The sequence below is a fragment of the Macrobrachium rosenbergii genome, chromosome 53, assembly GCF_040412425.1.
Source record: "Macrobrachium rosenbergii isolate ZJJX-2024 chromosome 53, ASM4041242v1, whole genome shotgun sequence".
Lineage (NCBI taxonomy): Eukaryota > Metazoa > Arthropoda > Malacostraca > Decapoda > Palaemonidae > Macrobrachium > Macrobrachium rosenbergii.
Window position 1 is genome coordinate 24,162,824 of NC_089793.1, and position 23,493 is coordinate 24,186,316.

Here is a 23,493-nt window from a genome sequence, read left to right on the forward strand (position 1 = left end):
TATAATTGTTTATATGATTCTTTCTAAGGGAACGAATACCCGAGGAAGATGGGCCGTTCTACACCCCATGACACAGTTCTTTGGGGGGGATCAACTTTTTTTTTTCAGACATAGGCATTCTATCCGCGCTACGTAAAATATGGTACACGTGCAGAAGCGCATGCGCGTCTTTTTACGTTCGTACTTGAATATTTGTGTTAATGGAGTATAAGTATCACTTTCCCTGACTATATGAAATTATATTATATGCATAGTAGAGTAATCAACAGATAATCACGTGTGGAACAGAAATAAATTTCTCACTCACATCGGAATCGAACCCAGGCTTTCAATTTAGACCTCAGTTCGATCCCGATGTGAGTCAGAAAATTATATATAATATATATATATATATATATATATATATATATTTATATATATATATATATATATATATATATATATATATATATATATATATGTGTGTGTCTGTGTCTCACAAACAACCAACATTCCTAATAATTCTTCTTCCTAATTCCACAACGAACAACACCTATATTTCTGCTATAGTGAAAGAAAAAAAAAATTAAACAAGCCATCAGTGCGCATGCGCAACCGAGCATCCGACAGTGTGGCTTGTGGAAAGTGATGGAAAGTTGGTCTGAGTTTTTTTCATTGTGGGAAGCGAAACGAATTCAGTCGACTTGCGGAGACGAAGAGAGAGAGAGAGAGAGAGAGAGAGAGAGAGAGTCTCTGAATTATTGTACCAATATTACAATTGCTATATCTATTTATTGATTTATTATAAAACCATAGAATCGCTATCGTTACTCACGAGTCAGCACTGAAATATATTTATATTTACAAGTCAATAATTTTAGCTTATTTTACAATAGTATTTTAAAATAAGTCTAGCTTAATATATGTGAACGTAAAAAATGTCACATGTATACATATGCATACATATAATATATATATATATGTATGTATATATACACATGTATATGACATATAAATACATACAAATAAATACATACAAATATATATACATAATCATATATATATATATATATATATATATATATATATATATATATATATATATATATATATATAATGTTTATATATATATATATATATATATATATATATATATATATATATAGTATATAATGTTTGTATTACTGCAATAAAACTTCACATTTCTAAGTTTCCAAAGCGACAACTAAACACACACACACACACACACACACGAGACCATACCTTAAACGAAGCACGTGCATACAAAAGTACCCTACCCTTTAATCCGAAGACAAAGGAAAGGGTGTAAATACAACATGCATCATCTCCCAGGGAAGGCCATTGTACATTGGGAAGGCTGTATCTATAGCTAGGTGAGGGGAGGCCAGGGTTACATGACTTCTAAAAATTGCCCCGCAGCCACCTTTATTAGCCCATAAAGGTCCCCCTCCTCCTCCTCCTCCTCCTCCTCCTCCTCCTCCGTTCCGTGCCATATCTGTATAGGCATCCTCCTCCTCCTACTCAACCTTCTCCTCCTACTCCTCCCCCTCTTCCTCCGCAATCTTCTCCTTCCCCTCAACCTTCTCCTCCTACTCCTCCACCTCCTCTTCCTCCGCAATCTTCTCCTTCCCCTCAACCTTCTCCTCCTACTCCTCCACCTCCTCTTCCTCCGCAATCTTCTCCTTCCCCTCAACCTTCTCCTCCTACTCCTCCACCTCCTCCACCTCAACCTTCTCTTCCTATTCCTTCTCCCCGCCTCCTCCTCCTTCTCCTCAACCTGCTCCTCCTGCCCCTCCCCTCCCTTCTCCTCCTCCTCCTCCCCTCCTCCCCCCCCTCCTCCTCAACCTTCTCCTGCTACTCCTCCCTTCCTCCTCCTTCTCCTCCTACTCCTCCCCTCCTCCTCCTTCTCCTCCTCCATATCTGAGTCTTCCCTTACTGCGGTACTCTGAGATGAGTAAACGAGTAAATATATACACTGGTTACTTACTGTACTGTCAAGTTCTTTTTTGGGGTGGGTCGCGTTTACTCAGCATCATTTTAACTGCTCTGCAGGCGGACATGCAAACGTTCATGTTACTGTGTTGGGAACGCATACGTTATCTATCTATCTACCTATCTGTATACATACATATATATATATATATATATATATATATATATATATATATATATATATATATATATACACATATATCTATATCTATATATATACACACACATACATATACATATATAAAACGAAAAAATATTTACGTTTTAAACACTCCACTCATGCATTTACAGAAAGACCTCTAACATGAGCAACGATATTGTGTGAAAGACTAACGTGACTGTTTTTGAATAGTGTCTCTAACGCTTTTGCCCTTTTCTTCTCTTCCAGTTAACCTCACGGGAAAGGGTCGTGTGGACATGGCCCATTTCGAACTGCTCAAAGTCCTAGGAACAGGAGGTGAGTACGAAAGGATATTTTTCGTTTTTTACCAGTCTGCGGACTATCCTCTAAACTCCTACCGCTATACCTATGCTTTTGGATTAACCGGTACCTACTGCAATTGGAACCTCAAAAGTTCAAGCGAGGATGCAACGCATTATTACCCTAAAACAATTTATTTATATTTTTATCTATTTATTTATTAATATGTTAATTTTTTTTTATTTTCTGATCTCTTCTTTCTGTATTTCCTATTACCTTCCGTTACTTCTTTCGAATGAACACCATAATATTCTTTGGAAGCTTAAATTTCAAGCCAAATGCCCCTGTGGGCTTGTTCCATATGAATAGGGTTCACCTGCTGAATAATAATAATAATAATAATAATAATAATAATAATAATAATAATAATAATAATAATAATAATAATAATAATAATTTAAACCACATCCAATTTTTTCTTTCGGTTTCCCCATTAGCAAATATTAACCTAGTTATTTAGGTAAACTTGAAGAAAGTTTAACAACACGAGAAACCTCTACGTGAAATTCGACTCGATATTCTGTCGGTAATCTTATATTTAGTAACTAAAATGAATATCCTTTGTTTAATTATGCTTAGTCTTCTATTCCCAATGACCTCATTCTCTTTGTTAAACCTCGAGCTCACCTGTGCCACCTTGCTGGCGATGAGACTTCCCCCTCTCTCTCTCTCTCTCTCTCTCTCTCTCTCTCTCTCTCTCTCTCTCTCTCTCTCTCTCTCTCTCTCTCTCCACAAAGATAATTTTGCAATCACGGACCATAAAGAACTCACGTTATCTTTTTCAAAATGCTTTGTGTCGTTAATTTTTAAGACGGTGGTGTAACATAATTAATCAAAAGAATATGCGTTATTGTTTGCTCGTCTAATACATATATACATACATATATGTAAATACATACATACATACATACACATACATACATACATACATACATACATACATACATACATACATACATACATACATACAGCTGAAAATAAGACGGAAGAAAGAGAATATGAATAGAGGAACAGTAATGGGAATGAAAGGGGTTGCAGCTAGGGACCAAAGAGACGCTGCGAAGAACCTTAATGCCTACAGTGCACCGCGTGAGGTACACTGACGGCAATACACTCCTACGGGGGAATACACACACACACACACACACACACACACACACACACACACACACACACACATATATATATATATATATATATATATATATATATATATATATATATATATATATATATATTAAAATGGGCATGAGAAATATTAATGAATGATGTTCTAAATGAGAAGAGAAGCACACAACTAGAAGCCACAAGTCACGAGGTCCTTATTTGAAAGAAAGAGAAAGTGAAAAAAAAGAGAGAACGTCTTAAGTAAACGAAGAATAACTTAAAAAGGGAATAAGTATTTGCACACAATGGCAACAGATGAAGCAGGAAAACGAAAGATGGAACAGGGAAATGAGTGATGAAAAAAATAAAGAAACAAAGACTATGCACAGAACTTGTGTAGAGTTCAAGAGCTGTCAGTCACCATACTGCTTTGAGGAAACGACACCAGCTTTTGAAGACACCAACTTTTCTAAACGAATGAAGAAACAGAGAAATATTCTAAAAATCAAGAAACAAAAAAACAAAGACTAATGCACAAAACTTGTGCAAAGTTTAAGAGCTGTCAATCAACAAACTCTCAAACCAAAACAGCTTTTGAAGACACCCACCTCTCTCACTATTGAAAAATTAGAGAAATATTTAACAAACCAAGAAACAAAAAACATACACAAAATTGTGCCAAGTTTACGAGCTGTCAGTTAACACACTGCTTTGAGAAAACGACACCAGCTTTTGAAGACACCCACCCACCCCTCTCAACGAATGAAGGAATAGAGAAATATTTTAAGAATAAAAAAAAAAGACTATGCACAAAATTTGTGCAAAGTTTAGGAGCTGCCAATCACCATACTGCTTGCTATAAGAAAACGACCGCTTTTGAAGACACCCACCCACCGCTCTGGCCAACATCGTAACAGCGATTTGTACATCCATAATACACCAGTCAGTCAAACGAAGGAGGGAAAGGTTTTTTTTTATTCACACGTTCACGCATGCGTGGACCGCAGCAGCAGCAGCAGCAGCAGCAGCAACAGTATAGTGTGACTCGAAAGATTTCCTTTTGTCTTTCGCCTGAACTTTCACCTGCCGGTTTCCTAAGTGATCAACAATTGACCAAACGAATGAGCCATTGTTTTTTTTTTTCTTAATGAGGGTGGGAGAAGATTTCTGCAGAAGAATGCGTTTATTCGGGGAGATCTCCCAGCTTTGGTCACGTCGAAGATTCTTGAACAAAGGAAGAGAGAGAGAGAGAGAGAGAGAGAGAGAGAGAGAGAAGGCTGGGAAAGGGAGGGGAGGATGGAATAAAAAATAAAGTTAAAAATGTGAAAACAGACTGCGCTAGAATAATAAGCTGAAAGTTAAGACATATGTTTTAAAACGTGGAGAGAGAGAGAGAGAGGGCCGGGAAAGAGAGGGGGGAAAAGGGGATGGAATAAGTATAAGTTAAAAATGTGGAAACAGACCACGCTAGAACAATAAGCTGAAAGTTAACACTATGTTTAAAACGTGGAGAGAGAGAGAGAGAGAGATAGGAGCCAAATTTTCAACTTCAAACATCAATCAACAAATATGGCTAAGAAGAATGAAATAAAGGAAACGGGAGGTGCCTCTTGATAAGATCAAATAAAGGAAGTAAGGGCTTTGTATGGAGGGAGGAGGAGGGAGGAAGGGGAGAGAGGGAGGGGAGGGGCGGGGAGAAGACATTAGAAGGAACCAAGACCCCCAACAAAGACTTATAAGTTAAACGTCTAGACAACAGGGCTCTCTTTCTTTTTATTTCGAAAAGGGGAGAAAGCTAGTGAAAGGAGATGAATCCTGTAGTGGCCACACTCACAACAGCGGGTGATGAGTTTGACGAATGAACCCGATATACTTTGATCAGTTCATTTGACGGAGAATGAGGTAAAGAATGAAGAACATATCATATCTGTCGCTGGTGTTGGTACGGCTTGATATACACACACGCACGCACACACAAACACAAACACACACACATACATACACGCACACACACACACGCAGTCCAAACGTGTACGAAGAAGACCCGTACTAATTAGTTCATTAGACGGAGAATGAGTTGATGAATGAAGAATATGTCGTAATATCTGTCGCTGGTGTTGGTATAGCTTGATACATACACATACACACACACACACACACACACACACACACACAAACGCAGTCCAAACGTGTACGAAGAAGACCCACGCAGTTCAGGCAACGTTCCCAGACTCCAGGAATTATCGACATGGAACATGGCAGCGAGAGAGAGAGAGAGAGAGAGAGAGAGAGGGGAGAAAGGTGGAGGAGGAAGGGGGAGCGGGAGCAGTCTGTGGCCAACTAGGTTGGTGGAGCCTGGAACAGCGGAGATTCCAACTGAGCTTCCTGGAAGCAAATGGAAGAATTCTAAGCCTTCCGGTTATTGTGAATTTTGTATTATTGGAATTTCAACAGGAATCGCGAGTAAGACTGACGGAATTCTGAGTCTTCCGGTTATTGTGAATTTTGTATTATTGGAATTTCGACAGGAATCGCGCGAGTAGAACTGACGGGCATTCTCGGGAATTCTTACTCTCTGTACTAAGGAAATAAAGGTTAATCATTCGTAATGAATGATATTATGGCTGACAGCGGTTTTTTCAAACACGATCTGAAGAAGACACTTTTGTTTCTAACGAGCAGTACTGTTTTACCGACTTATCTAAGACAATGGACATCCAGCCTTGTAAATATGTTTCTGTCTAATGATCAGAATATTATACATAATTATTCACGAATATAAAAAAAAAAATTTTGCAAAATATTTTTTTTCTAATCATCGGAAGAACATTGTAAGTATTTATTCACGATTATCAAGAAAAATTTTTTTCATATTTACTGATATATATATATATATATATATATATATATATATATATACATACATACATATTATACCACATATTACACACACACACACACCTGCCTGCGTATAGGCAATCATTGTTCACATTAAATTTTCCTCTCCGTATTCATTAAATCGCAAAGAGTCGCATTGACATTTCAGAGCTCGAAAAATCATACGAAAAAAAAAGTAATTCTCTTCAAACAGCTCCCATGAAGGAAATAGGGACGGCCTCTCTTTGAACTCTTTTCATTCCTGCGCTCTCTCAAATATTAGAATTTTTTTGCAGAATTATTTCATTTTCCTCTTTGATTTCATACGGAACATTTTCAGAGTGTTGTAGTTCCATTTTAGGAGTACAAACATGCACACACATACATGTATACAGTATATACTGTGTGTGTATTTATATATATATATATATATATATGTGTGTATGTATGTGTATATATATATATATATATATATATAAATATATAAAATGTGCGTGTGTGTACACGACAGTGTACACTCAGTGTACGTACCCATGTGTAACTCCTCCCCTTTCCCCCAAATCATGAACGATTGAAGTGTTTCAGCCGGTATCAGGCGCACCTGAGCCAACTTATATAACTTCCCGTATTTACTAATAAAATATTCACAAATACAGCCATCGGGACCTGGCCGTTTACGCAGCCTGTGAGTGTTTGTGTGTGTGTGTGTGTGTGTGTGTGTGTAGACGTGTATATGTACACATAATCAGCGTAGCGTTGTGTGTATCCGACGCGTAACAGGAATATTTGGAATAGGAGCGCGGACGGATTTCCGCAGTCCTTGGTGTCATGTTTTTTTTTTTTTTTGAAGTATAGCAATTTGTCATAGTTACACTCATGCTGTATATCAGAGCATTTCAATCATGCTCCATTTCAGAGCATTTTCAATCTTGCATTATTTCAGAGCATTTTCAATCACGCTCTATTGCAGAGCATTAGAGCATTTACATTTACAATCATGCTCTTTTCCATGGAATTTTCAATCATGCTCTATTCTAGAGCATTTTCAATCATGCTCTATTCTAGAGCATTTTCAATCATGCTCCATTTCAGAGCATTTTTGTCTGTCGTTATGTCATAGGTAGTTATTGATCGACAGCACTGTCGAATATGATAATGAAACGCAATGTTATTGATAACAAAAAGTCACCATCAGAAATTGTGATTTGATAAGAACAAAATCAACACGGGAAATGATGATGAAATTTGGAATAGAGGAATCTAACCTCCTTGGCCACAGGATATAATCGGGGAGAGGAGGGGAGGGAGGGGAGGAGAGGGGAGGAGGGAGGGGAAGGGGGTGTTGTCATGAAGGATGTAACGGGTGTTAATAGACTAGTGAGTGACTGTGGGCGTGGGGGGGGAGGGGAAGAGAGTATACAAGAAGGTGAGATTGAGCGTATACGCCACTTTCCTGCCCCGTTCTCCTTTGTGCGTAAGGCGATTAATTACGCATGAAGGAACCCGAAGACTCGTGCATATCCGAACTGCGTACTAACGCAAGCAAGAGCGTAACGTCTTTCGTAATTTTAACGAGACTTCCGTAACGCTTACGAAAACGACTCATCAGCAGCTCTCTAAACACATTGCATTATTTACCCCCAACTACCCAACCCATATATATATATACATATATGTATATATATATACATATATGTATGTATGTATGTATGTATGTATGTATGTATGTATGTATGAATATGTATGTATATACATACACTAATATGTATGTATAAATTAGATATTTCTTATATGAAACGCCTTTTAAATCTTTTTATTAACTTCTTACTTAATTTCATTATGGTGTCAGTAACCTGGGTTTTTGTGACGCCAGTTTTAGTAACCGTAAATAAATCAGCCGTACCCAACACACACACACACACACGCACACGCACACACAGTGTTTTAATATAATCCAAGGGACGGGCGCGAATGAGAGGGAGAAGGACAACGTATAAACAAAGAATGTATGTTTCGCGAGCAGCCAAATGCAAGCGCAGAGGGGCGGTTGCTCCCCTCGGCAACAAACATTTTTTCGAAACTGGACCCCCGCCCCCGCCCTCTCTCTCTCTCTCTCTCTCTCTCTCTCTCTCCACCCACACGCAGCGATCTCCCCTGAGAAAATCACGGAGTCTGATTAGGTTTACGTGGAATGCTGAGGGCGGAAGGTAATGATGATGATGATGGTAATGAGAGAGAGAAAGAAAGAAGAAGAAAGAAAGAAAGAAGAAAAGAAAAGAAAGAAGAAAGAGAGAAGAATGCTAACAACATAAACATCAAAGTACAGAAACATGGAGAGAAGAGAGAGCAGCAGCAGCAACAGCATAATAGAAATAAACATGGAGAGAGAGAGAGAGAAGTACGAAACATGGAGAGAGAGAGAGAGAGAGAGCAGCAGCAGCAACAGCATAAACATCGAAAGTACGAAACATGGAGAGAGAGAGAGAGAGAGAGAGAGAAAGGTGGGCTGCAGAGGACGAAAAGTTTATCTGAGGAACGAAAAATTTCGAAATTTTCCGGTCATTTGGGAAAATGGAAATCATTTGCAAAGGAAATGAAAATATATGTAGCTGAGGCAGATGAACATCTATGCACACATCCAAGCGATGTAATTACAGGTAATCACGAGAGAGAGAAGAGAGAGAGAGAGAGCGGAGCTTCTAAAATAGGAGGAGAAATGACATGTTGATATCAAAGTCGATGAAGAGAGTAATTTGAACCCTTTGAAATATATACAACGTCTCAACCAAGGTTAATATAAGTAATATATATATATGTGTGTGTGTGTGTGTGTGTGTGTGTGCGCGCGCGCGCGTAATACATCAACAAAAACACAAAATGAAAATTAAAATTTAAAAAACCTTCACCTTTTGTTATCACCTGAATTTACGGACTCAAGGTTCGAGGACAACATCAAATAATCACGAGGCCGAAGTCACCAGTGGGCGAAGGAGGTACCGCGAGGAAGGCACCTCGTTGAAGGTACCTCTCGAGATGTTCCTCTCGGCCTCTTGAATTTTGCAATAATCCCCGTTCCGAGAATCCCCACAGCAAGAACACGTGCTGGCAGAAGGCCAGCTCATTCTGGCAACAAGGGAATCCTTAGAAGTTTACAGCATTGCTGAGAGCAGTCTCTCTTGTTTGTCTCCGATGTTCCTGTCTCTCATGTTTCTGTCTCTCATGTTCGTGTCTCTAATCGTTTTGTTGTGTTTCTGGCTCTCATGATCCTGTCTCTCATATTTCTGTTTCTCACGTTTCTGTCTCATTTTCCTGTTTCTCATGTTTCTGTCTCTCATGTTCCTGTCTCTCACGTTCCTGTCTCTCATATTTCTGTTTCTCATGTTTCTGTCTCATTTTCCTGTTTCTCATGTTTCTGTCTCATGTTCCTGTCTCTAATGGTTTTGTTATGTTTCTGTCTCTCTCATCTGTCTCTCATGTTCCTGTCTCTAATGGTTTTGTTATGTTTCTGTCTCTCTCATCTGTCTCTCATGCTCCTGTCTCTCATATTTCTGTTTCTCATGTTTCTGTCTCATTTTCCTGTTTCTCATGTTTCTGTTTCTCATGTTTCTGTCTTTCATGTTCCTGTCTAATTTTCTTGTCTCTAATGGTTTGTTATGTTTCTGTCTTTCATGTGTCTGTCTCTCATCTGTCTTTCATGATCCTGTCTCTCATATTTCTGTTTCTCACGTTTCCGTCTCATTTTCCTGTTTCTCATGTTTCTGCCTCTCATGTTCCTGTCTCTCACGTTCCTGTCTCTTGTTTCTTTCTCATGTTTCTGTCTGTCATGTTCCTGTCTCTCTTGTTTCTTTCTCATGTTCCTGTCTCTCATGTTTCTTTCTCATGTTCCTGTCTCTCATGTTTCTGTCTCTCACGTTCCTGTCTCTTGTTTCTTTCTCATGTTTCTGTCTGTCATGTTCCTGTCTCTCTTGTTTCTTTCTCATGTTCCTGTCTCTCATGTTTCTTTCTCATGTTCCTGTCTCTCATGTTCCTGTCTCTCACGTTCCTGTCTCTTGTTTCTTTCTCATGTTTCTGTCTGTCATGTTCCTGTCTCTCTTGTTTCTTTCTCATGTTTCTGTCTCTCATGTTTCTGTCTGTCAAGTTCCTGTCTCTCTTGTTTCTTTCTCATGTTTCTGTCTCTCATGTTTCTGTCTGTCAAGTTCCTGTCTCTCTTGTTTCTTTCTCGTGTACATGTCTCTCATGTTTCTCTTGAAAAGCTGTGCTTTTCATTACCTGATCACACACACACACACACACACTCCCACACACACACACACACACACACACACCTGTTTAACCTTAATTGGCCGACTTGCCGAACATATAATCATTACTTTCGTGTAATGCCTTACGCAACTGTAAATAACGACTCTGACTGTCAACAGCCTTATTAATGAACCCTGGATCATAAGAGTGGCAATCCTATCCTTACTCACATAACCACAACCCATATGACCTACTTCTCGTCCTGGTTCTAACAACAACAAAACAACCGTAAATGTCGTCCAGATAATAACCTGATTTTTTGGAGTCGACACAATAATGTCCCTTTAGTTGATTATTTTTTGTTTTTGTTTTAAACAATTGCACAAACAAAGACAACAACAACAGCAATGAAAGGGTGCGTGTTATTCTTTTGTTCCCGATGACGAAAGGTTCTTTATTGTCGCTCATGATACGGCCACGGAGGGATTTCAAATATAGGGCTTACGATGGCGAAAGTGACGCTGATCAATAAAGTACTTATTTTACGATTTCTAATTATTAGAGTCACATGCACTAGAAATATATATATATATATATATATATATATATATATAATATATATATATATTCAGATATCATATATATACTCCCTATATATTCAGACTTACTGCTAGCTTAATCAGACTAAAACATAAATACTGCGTGTCTGTGTACAAAGAGAAGAGATAATGGAATGTGCGCACCCTCGCTAATTCCAGAATTCCGTGCCATGATTTGTGAAGGTGTTTGTCGTCAACGCAGAGAGAGAGAGAGAGAGAAGAAGAGAAGAAGGGGAACGGCTTGAAAAAGAGGGGGAAAAGAAAACTCTTATGAGAGAGAGAGAGAGGTGCGATGTTTGCTCTCTTCTACAACGCTCTTTCCATAACGGACCCTTTGTCTTCTCACGGGCATTGATCTATTTAAGATGCGTCCTGTGATAAGGTAGCTGGATAGTTCCTACTACTACTACTACTACTACTACTACTACTAATAATAATAATAATAATAATAATAATAATAATACAACCAGAATCAATGATACTTCTATAATGATTCTCCTACTACTACTACTACTACTACTACTACTACTACTACTACTACTACTACTAATAATAATAATAATAATAATAATAATAATAATAATAATACTGTAGAACGAGAATCAATGATACTTTAATGGTTCTCCTTCAACGCGAAGTTCTTCATGACTTGATTTACAAAATCGCTTTTTAAAATAACTCGCTTATATTACAAAGTAAAGGCGGTTCCTTTGAGGTCTTGGGAGGGAACACGGAAGAAAAGGGAAGTCCTTCCTTCCTTTCTTCCTTCCTTCAGGAGAAGAAACAAAGGGAGAATTTCATGAGAGAGATCGCATGTTTAGTGGATAGAAAGAGGGACCGTAAAATATATATATTTGTATTATACGTATTTGTATGTATGTATCTGTACATACATACAGGCGTACATGCGTATATGTATATGTGTACATATATACAACAAACACACACATACACACACACACACACACACACACACACATATATATATATATATATGTATATATATATATATAGAGATATAGAGAAGAGAGCGAACTCATGGATCTTAAAGCCTTTTGGGTGTTGCTTAAACTTGACTCGGCAATTAATTGACAGAGTGCGTAAATGATTCAACAAGTTATCTCACAACAAGTACAGAATTCCACAGGGCAGACGTGCCCAAGATTAAAAAAAAAAAAAACCGGAAATAACAATTCCCTCGGGAAAAGCGTGTGACTCTTGACCTAAGTTTTTCCCAGAATAGTCCTCATTATAAATGAGGGTAAGAACGACGACATAAAATCAAAGGGGGGTAATGTGACATTGCTGTAACCAAAAGACTGCATTTTACTTTATAAGGAAGGATATGTGACACACATGTTTTGACATATCTTGATAAAGATAAAACAAATGTGACATTTACATTATAAATGAGGGTAAGAACAATAAAATCAAAGGGGGTAATGACATTGCTAAAAAAGACAAAAGGTCGCATCTTAATTTATAAAGATAAAACAAATGTGACATTTTACATATGTGAACAATGTGACATTGCTAAAAACAAAAGGTCGCATCTTAATTTATAAGGAAGGATACGCGACACACTCCTGATAGAAATAAAACAAATGCGACGTTTTACATATTGTAAGAAATGGACATTGCTATAAACAAAAGACTGCATTTTACTTTAAAGGGAATGATATGGGATACACTTCCTGATAAAAATAATACAAATGAGACATTTTACATAATGTAAACAATGTGACTTTGCTGTAAATAAAAGGTTGCATTTTTTTACAACAAATGAGAGAAAGACTACTTTAAAAGTAAGAATATGTGATACTATTGATAAAAGTACAACAAATGAGACATTCTAAATAAAGTGAGAATTGTAACATTGATGTAAACTACAGGTTACATTTTTTTTTTTTTGCAACTTAGGAGAGAATAATTTCAGCTTATATGAAAGGATATGTGACGTAATATACTAAAAGTACAATATAAATTAAGACAGGATAAAATAACGACACACAAAATCAACGCAAGAAGAAAAAGATAAAGTGAAATGTGCTGTAAATAAATAAAGACGAAGTCGACATTTGAAGCACACGGCATAATATATCTTCGGAAGTTGTGTTATCAGGGAAAATAAACGATCAGGAAGTGGAGATTAAAGCCAAATATTGTCGTCATGGGAGCTGCGTCAGTCCGTGACAGAGAGAGAGAGAGAGAGAGAGAGAGAGAGAGAGAGAGAGAGAGAGAGAGAGAGATCGGATCACATTGTGTAACTGAATTCTTGCTTGTAATGCCTTAAGAAAAATAAGAAAATGTTGAACAATAATGGTAGTGATAACAACGAGAGAGAGAGAGAGAGAGAGAGAGAGAGAGAGAGAGAGAGAGAGAGAGAGAGAGAGAGAGATAAACAGGTGAAGATGATGGGAAGAGACAAAAGGGAAATCGGTGGCGAAGTTTCCCCAGAATTCAATAAAGACGCTTCATTACGCTTGGGGAGGGGGTGACTTCGGGATGGGGAGGGGAGTGGGGATGTGGGAGGGGAGTTGGGATGGGGGAAGAGGCAAAGCTGATGACCGACCAGGGAAGATAAACGAAGATAAATGGAGGAGAAGGAAATTTAATGAGATGCGATCAGAAAGGAGAAAAAATCAGAGTAAAATACAACGTGCTCTCTCTCTCTCTCTCTCTCTCTCTCTCTCTCTCTCTCTCTCTCTCTCTCTATATATATATATATATATATATATATATATATATATATATATATATATATATATATATATATATATATGCACACACACACAAGACAGCAGTTACTACCACATTCCTCCTGTCAAGGGTGAATTTAGAGAGAGAGAGAGAATAAAGAATAAAAATAGAACTGTTTTGTCATATATTGATCGGCATCTTCTCCACTCACTCCCTCTGGAAAGAAGCGTAATGGAGTTAAGGCGTTTCCTGACTTGGTCAAGTCATTGCAGAAATCCTCTCTCTCTCTCTCTCTCTCTCTCTCTCAAAAAGAATATCACTTTCCTTTCTACCTGAATCAAGAAGTTCCTGTTTCGTCGGAAATGCAGATTGCATATTACCCTTGGTGGCCCTGGGGCCATGTCTGGGAAGGGGAGGCGGTGTTAGGAAGAGGGGAGGGGGTTTAGAAAGGGGGGTGTTTGGAAAGGGGGGAGAGATGTCAGTAGGGGAAGGGGGAATAGAGAACAAGTAGAATTTGCCAGTAATGTTAATTCGGCGCTGTTATTCTCTCTCTCTCTCTCTCTCTCTCTCTCTCTCTGACCTATTTCCGTAATAGCATTTCAGTGGCTGCCATTTTCCTCAAACTCAGGAAGACTTCAGTATTCACATAAAGGAAGAAAATGGTAATTATGTTTATTTCATGTTTTGCTAAGTAACCAATTGGTTCTTAGCCACGTAAAATAAGTCTAATCCTTCGGGCCAGCCCTAGGAGAGCTGTTAATCAGCTCAGTGGTCTGGTAAAACTAAGCTATATTTACTTTTTCTATCGATTATTGGATATTGCGAATAATAACAACAACATCAATAATAATAATAATAATAATAATAATAATAATAATAATAATAATAATAATAATAATAATAATAATAATAATAATTCATGTCTTCAGTAAAAGTAAAACGAAGTCCACATGAAAACTAATAATGACAATGGAAGTCAAATTATAACGATCGTCATTGCCAATTTCATATAACGAACTAGGATCATCATTTCTATAACGCAATGCGCAATATTACATTGCTCACGCAACGCATTGCTTTAACAGAGCGACCGCCGTGAAATTCACCAATTACTAAAGCTAACAGCACGATTTTAATAGATGTTAGAGGTAATGGTTCCTGGTTCTGTTGCCATAATGAGATTGGCTAATCCTCTTCACCACTGTGGTGGCATGTTTGATTTTCACACGCGTATACATACGCACATACAGGCAATACACACACACACACACACACACACACACACACACACACACATATATATATATATATATATATATATATACATATATGACCATTCAATTCCTTTTTTGCAGCGGCACTAAAAATAACAATTCCCAAACTTTCTCAATGACATGGAGAGAGAGAGAGAGAGAGAGAGAGAGAGAGAGAGAGAGAGAGAGAGAGAGAGAGAGAGAGCGTGTAGTGCGCAGCGTTTGATTATAATTAGTGCCGCTGGACCATTATCGGAATAAACAAGAGGTATTATTATAGCATTACATTATATGCGAGCACTCTCTCTCTCTCTCTCTCTCTCTCTCTCTCTCTCTCTCTCTCTCTCTCTCTCTATATATATATATATATATATATATATATATATATATATATATATATATATATATATACCCCCATACCCTCTTACACCAATAATTGCATCTCTCTCTCTCTCTCTCTCTCTCTCTCTCTCTCTCTCTCTCTCTCTCTCTCAGACACAGGAATCCCAGCTCATTCAAACTTACGTTGAATTTCCTTGGACTCAAGTAGTTGTTCCAGAAATGCAATAAGACATTTGGCCTAACTCGATAAGTAGGCCTAAACAACTAAGTGGATAAATATTATAAAGAGATCATAAATACATGAGGATAGCAAAACAACACAGTTAAATTAAACAATAATAAAATAGCAGAGGGTTAAGAGGCGGAAGATAACGATAAGAGAAATGTGACATGCAACTGAAACCAATTAGACCATTTTTTTCTACGACAAAACAATGAAATATTCCAAAAGTAGGTCTCGGTGCTGCAAAACCAGGTCACCGCCACGCTGAGAGAGAGAGAGAGAGAGAGAGAGAGAGAGAGAGAGAGAGAGAGAGAGAGAGAGAGAAGTCAAAGTGAAGGTCAGGTAAACTACGCAGGTAAGTGTATTGACCAAACGGACTTGTTGGCAGATCATTAGGTTTTTGTCTCTCTCTCTCTCTCTCTCTCTCTCTCTCTCTCTCTCTCTCTCTCACACACACACACACACACACACACAAACACACACAGTTTGTACAGACACAGTATTTGTTTTAGTTTGATAAAGCTAGTGGTAAATAGCGGAAGCTTACGTCTGAATGCATACATATATAACTTTTTCTAATCATTTCATATTATTGTGGAATGTCTCTCTCTCTCTCTCTCTCTCTCTCTCTCTCTCTCTCTCTCTCTCTCTCTCTCTGTATGCCTGGATATTTATCGAGTATGGGAGGTGAAAGGTTATTCGATAAATATGTTACGTAACTTATACTGAGTGTCCTTTTTTTTTGTAACACCTTAGAGTCTTCGAAGCGATTATCAGCTATTTCGTAACACGTCCTCCTTCCTTCGTGCAGTACATGCCATGCACGTACTGAAATGCTCCTTTGTCAGTCGTGCTATCAGATTAGTGACGATTATGTCACTCTTATATAAATACGTAAACAAACGTACACACGTGTATGTGTGATAATGTAATCCATTATCTTCATGACACACACACACACACACGCATGCTTGTATATATATGTATATATGTGTGTAAAAATATGTACATTTATATATAAGCATATATATATATATATATATATATATATATATATATATATATATATATATGTGTGTGTGTGTGTGTGTGTGTGAGAGAGAGAGAGAGAGAGAGAGAGAGAGAGAGAGAGAGAGAGAGAGAGAGAGAGAGAGAGAGAGGAGGTTGGTAACATTCTTACAAAGCATTTTTAGGATATGAGTATACGTTTTGGACAACCAATTACACATACACAGTCACAAAACACATACAGAAGGTGTACATGGTACAGAAGAACACACACTCTTCCCCATTCCCCCATTATAGCAAACTCTGATTCCCGTCTGATGGGGGAAGGGGTGGGGGGGGAGTTGGATGGAAAGCGAAACGGTGTGTGAAAGTGGCAGAGAGAGAGAGAAGCCGAATGTGAAGAACCACCCTCAAACCTCTCTGAAGATGTGTTGCATAACGAGAACATACCAGTAATATGGAAGCCGGGGGGGGAGGGAGGGATGGGGGACGGGTGGAGGGGAGTACTGAGATTGCGGGGTAGCGGGGGAGGAGAGAGGAGGAACAGCCTGGGAGGTCGGCCTTGGGTTAAGCTCTAAGCTGCAACAACTTACTTTCATTTCTGGGCTCTTTAAATGGGGCGCCCGAGCGCGCGCATGGGTAACACTCGTGCGCGCCGGGCTTGTTTATTCATACGTTATTTAAAATTAAGAAAAAAAAACGCAGCATGTTATTTAAAACAAGAATAAAAAACAGATTCCATGGAAGTTCAATTACTCAATATTATTCGCTACTGGGATCCCATCTTTACCATGATGTTAACTAACATTCGTACTCAAGCGACAGGTGGCGAAGCGCGCGCGCGCACACATTTTAGAGACAAGTGCGCCTTAACGTTCAAGCAATAAATATGTCGAATATATATACACACACACACACACACACACACACACACATATATATATATATATATATATATATATATGTATGTATGTATACACAGTAGTGACGAAAGCATTCGGCTGCATTTGACAAGCAGAATTTTATAAAGCGTGTATACGAAAGCGCTTTCCGTGTACCGAATGTAGGTCACTCATATTGTCATGGCTTAGGCAATTTTGTTTCGAATAATTAACGCTGATTAAAGAGAACACGATATTCATTCATTCTCTCTCTCTCTCTCTCTCTCTCTCTCTCTCTCTCTCTCTCTCTCTCTCTCTCTCTCAATCCTTCCCCACATTCTGATAGTTAACATACACTCTTGCGTTAGACTCTGCCACATCTCTATATGACATGCACACACTCTCTCTCTCTCTCTCTCTCTCTCTCTCTCTCTCTCTCTCTCTCTCTCTCTCTCTCTCTCTCTCTCTCTCTCTCTCTCTCTCTCTTAAAAATCTAGACTATTCAGGCTTGCTAGAACGATATCTTGAGCCTCAGCACGGATTAATTATAACTGATTTGTGACCTGCAAGAACTTTCACTTAATGATGGATTCTTCACATACGTATGATAGTTTAGAATTTTTAGGGCGAGTTGTTCCTATTATTATTATTATTATTATTATTATTATTATTATTATTATTATTATTATTATTTAAGTATTATTATTATTATTGTTGTTGTTGTTGTTGTTGTTGGTATAAGAGGAATCTGCAATCTGCTATTAACTTTTATTACTGATTAATTTTTTTACAAAGTAAAAAAATAAAACGATTGTGACTCTCTCTCTCTCTTTCTTTATGTGTATATATATATATATATATATATATATATATATATATATATATATATATATATATATATAATATATGTATGTATGTATAACTCGATTATAATAATATTGCTAACACACGAACTCTCAGGAAAGGATCCCACCTAAAAAGAAATGCAGTAGCCCATGGCTTTATCTCAGAGAGAGAAGAGAGAGAGAGAAGAGAGAAGAAGAGAGAGAGAGAGAGAGAGAGAGAGAGAGCCTTCATTGATCCAACCTGGAGCTACTTTAACAATACGGAATTGACCCCCTTTGCTCGTTACAAAAAAAAATCTCTCTCTCTCTCCTTTTTCCTCTTTACAAAATAAAAGGATTCGCTTCGTATTCCTCTCTCTCTCTCTCTCTCTCTCTCTCTCTCTCTCTCTCTCTCTCTCTCTCTCTCTCTCTCTCTCTCTCTCTCTCTGTTACAAAAAAATCGCTGCGTGTTTCTCTCTCTCTCTTCATTACTGTTCCTTATCGGCGGCGAATTCCAAAGGGGCAGGAATTGAGGTCATCGAAAGATTTCCAGGTCAAGGGACAGTCAAGTTAAAACTCACGGTTCTTCGATTATTCTGAACGGTCATCATTCTGTTTACTGTCACTGACATAGTTTTCAATGACTCCTAAAAAACATTGAGAAAGATTGAACTGAATCTTGTACCTTGCATTCTGCCTATACGTTGGGAATCTTCCTGTGTAGAATAGAACAGAATATACAATTTAGGCCGAAGGCCCTGCGCTGGGACCTATGAGGTCATTCAGAAAGGTGTAACAGGAGGAAAACCTCGCGTGAGGTGCACTGACGGCGCTAGCTCCCAACGGGGATGTTCCTGTGTAAATTCACAATTCAATAATTTTCGTAAATCTGATGCGTCAATCTCAGGGCTGGCTGTCGGCGTAAATGAGCCATTTGATGAAGAGAAAAGAACCGAAGAGAAGAATTGTGGGAATGGACACGTAGAAATAAAAACATTACGTAAATAAAAACAAGAGTCAGGTGTAGATTACCGGAACTATAATTTAGGTTAACTACTGTAGGTCCCCGAATGGCGTGTTCATAAACAAACATTTGTCCAACAAAGCAACAAATCTCAGCGCGCGACAGAGAGAGAGAGAAGAAGAAAGAGAAGAAGAAAGAGAGAAATTAAATTCACAGAATGCATATTAATAGGTTATTGTCTCTTCGTGCTACGCACTTCTGAACGATTACGCAATACAGTGATGAACCTTCGCACGAAAACGCACACACGTACACGAACACACAAACACACACACGGCGTGATAATTCCCAAGCGCTTAAAAAGCATGCGATAAACAGTTTTAGATCACCGCGAGACGATAAGCATTTGATACATATCAATCGATAAATGTCTAGAGAGAGAGAGAGAGAGAGAGAGAGAGAGAAGAGAGGATTATGAATCCGCAGCGTGTAATTTTGTTATTCTTCCACTTCATAATAAAATTTTAAAAAACTGCATTTGAATACACAATAAGTAAATTAATTGATTAATTAATTCATAATACGAATTACGCTTAAAACGGCACAAATTGTTTAGGAATAATCACCAGGTGCACAAGATTACTCTTTTCCTATAATTAATGCAGTCCCTAAGGCAACATTTCAACCAATCGAAGTGGCAAAACCAACGTCTCAACCAGTCAAGAATGAGACAAACACTTTCCTCTCTCTCTCTCTCTTCATCTTCAATTTGATTCAGAGTTTATAACTCTTAACGTAAACACATTCCACTTGGAGAGTGTCATATATACCGCGTCCTTTCATTGGTGAGGCCGAACTCACTCGTTTGTTGCAAGATTTCAACATTTAAGACAAGTCTTTCCCTTATCCTGATGTTAATACACACACACACACACACACACACACACACACACACACACACACACACACACACATATATATATATATATATATATATATATATATATCACATGCAGCCTTTTCCCTTTACTTTCAAGCTTCTTACAAAACTAGACATTTTATCCATATACACTTTCTTCCTGGTCTATACCTGCACTGTTCTTTCCCTATCGATTCTTCTGTAATCTGACATCTAAAAGTTCCAAGACTAATTATGTATATGTATATATACATATATATGTGTGTGTATGTGTGTGTAACGAAACAAAGAAAAATTAGTCACTTTCACAATGCTGTGAAATGGCAGGCAGCATGGCAATTACCACAGCGTACGCACCTATTTCAAACACGCAAGGCGATAAACGCATGCGCGCAGGAGACCGAGCCTCCTGGTTGCAATGTCGCAATTTGCGGTGCGTAACAACACAAGGAAATATCTCAGACTCACATTATCACCAAAATGGCAGATATATAAAAAAAAAAAAATAACGGCTGTCGGATAAGTAGGTCGAAAGTAAAACGAATAAGAAACAGGTACGGTGACGTAGAAGAATAGAATATAGAATTTAGATCAAAGGCCAAGAGCTGGGACCTATGAGGTCGTTCAGCACTGAAACGGTAACAGTAAAAAGGTTTGAAAGGTGTAACAGGAGGAAAACCTCTCAGTTGCACTATGAAACAATGGTTAGGATAGGGTTGAGGAAAGTAAGATGATAAAGAGAATATGGACGAAGGTACATAAAAGGATTGAAAAGGGTTGCAGCTAGGGGCCTAGGAAGGGACGCTGCAAAGAACCTTAAGCACTGCCTACAGTGCGCCGGGTGGGGTGCACTGATAGCACTACCCTCCTACGGGGGAGTAAGGTAACGTGTCACCTTGTCACCTAAAAAGAAGGAGGGGAAGAAGAAGAATAAAGAGGAATTATTATGATTCTCTTTTCCCTTGTTCGTAACTTCGTTCTTTTACTGGTTGCCCTTGTCCCATAACCGGGGACTGGCCTACATTCATTTTATACAATGTCCTCCAACTCTCGTGGCTTTGCAAGCATTTTATGCTAACTAGTGTTCTGAATGCATGCGTTTCATGATTGCAAGAGTCGGTTTTGACATATTTTTTTATCTTAACCTTCGTAACTGTGATTTATGTTGGATTGATTGATTGATTTGTGAGTACTAAAACTGGCGTCACAGCATCTGCGTTATTGACACCGTAATGAAATTAAATGAGAGACTAGAGAAAATTTTAAAGGGAGTTTCATGTAAGAAATCTCTCTCTCTCTCTTTCTCTCTCTGTACGAAATCTACTCTTTCAAAGGCACTATCGACTGTCCTCATTTATACAAAACTGGTCTTTCCTATGAAAACTAGGTCCCCTTTGCACAATCTCTCTCTCTCTCTCTCTCTCTCTCTCTCTCTCTCTCTCTCTCTCTCTCTCTCTGGTTAAGCAATGACTTTCGAGCAAATAAACAATCGAATTTTGTGTTTCCGTCAAACAGACAAATGTACAGCGTACTCCGTTAAGTCTACAAAAGTTGCGAGATTATTTATTTATCTATCAAAAAACTAGTCGCAAGTGATATTATTCCATTGTCTGACGCGTCACGTTGGCGATTTTAATCGTGATGAGTAAACAGCGTTTAATATAATTCCGAAACAATGCCGTGTGTAAATATTCTGCTATACCAAATGCTGGCATGTACACAGGGCTATAACGCAAGCGAGTGCAGTACGCTTATGTTTCTTATGTAAGAGTACGAATATCGATGAATCACTATGTTAACACTTAGAAAATGTGCTTTTGTTAACACCTAGATGAAAAAGTCATATATATATATATATATATATATATATATATATATATATATATATATATATATATATATATATATATATATATTGATGATGTGTGTGTGTGTGAGAGAGAGAGAAAGAAAGAAGAAAGAAGAGAGAAGAAGAGAAGAAGAGAAGACAACATACGCTACAGCTTCTGATCATTAACACTGCGTAACAGCCCCTAACCCCTCCGCCCCCGCCCAATCTACTTTCCTTAGCTTGACAAGTTTATCCGAACTAACAGTTTAATTTCAGTCAATTGAAGACCCTTCAACCCCACTTCCCCCTTCCCTTACAGTCCTCTCCCCCTTGCAGAAACAATGCGGAAGTTTCGTCCCATATGCGTCTTTAGGAAGAAAGGAATTATTATTCTTATTATTCAAAATAAGCAACCACTTACATGGTATAGGCCAATAGATTACCAATTATCAGAGCGAGCGTCTTCAGAAAAAAAAAGAAGTGGCTTTGTTAACGAAGAAAATCAGAGAAAATCATAACATTTATTAAAGTAAATGAGGAAGAAGATTTTGTCTAGAATTGTTCCACTTAGTAACGAGGTCTAATCAAATTCCTGACGACGGAGGTGCCAGAACACGCACTAACGCGGGAAACCAAACGCACGCGCGCGCCGTCACGCCATGGCGCGCTTTTTATATCGGCACTAAAATCAAAGGAGGTCACCGACGATCATTAAGCAATGTGGGTCTTCTGCATGAGCGTCCTTACTCCCCGTCACAACTTTAACCTTTATCTTTTTACCTACCTCTCTAACTCCTCCCATTCCCTCTCTCCCTTCCCCGGCCTCCCTCCTCCCCTTGTAGGATTTCGTAGTCAAAGGTGATCTAAATCACGTAGATACAACATGGCGTCCTTTGCCGCCCAAAGGAGGGAAAACTGACCTGAAATAATTCTAACAGGAATTGGCGAAGCTTAGCCTGGATTCCTACTGATAAGTCATGACGGCATTGGAACTAGGCCACAACGCACTCACCCTCCATGAAGGGTTAGGGCTGAGGAACCAAAGACTCACGAGAGAGAGAGAGAGAGAGAGAGAGAGAGAGAGAGAGAGAGAGAGAGAGGATCCAACAAGCAAAATTCTGTATCGAGTCCTAAATCCTTTCAACGCAATAAATATCACATCTAAATTTAGCTCGTGAATCCAATCCGCCGTTCTAGAAAACGCGGAAGGGAAGGAAGGCCCATTTCACTTTGTTTACAATGTTGTGCAG

At 38.4% G+C, this 23,493-nt stretch overlaps 1 protein-coding gene across 4 annotated transcripts in view; it reads left to right on the forward strand.

Moving 5' to 3' along the window:
- LOC136834356 (ribosomal protein S6 kinase alpha-5-like) overlaps positions 1-23,493 on the forward strand; it is a 187,192-nt gene that overhangs the window by 154,470 nt on the left and 9,229 nt on the right. For all 4 annotated transcript variants that reach the window (XM_067096890.1, XM_067096889.1, XM_067096887.1 and 1 more), the window contains one exon: positions 2,381-2,449. In XM_067096890.1, the coding sequence (XP_066952991.1) occupies positions 2,381-2,449 (69 nt within the window). The remainder of the gene's footprint in view (positions 1-2,380; positions 2,450-23,493) is intronic.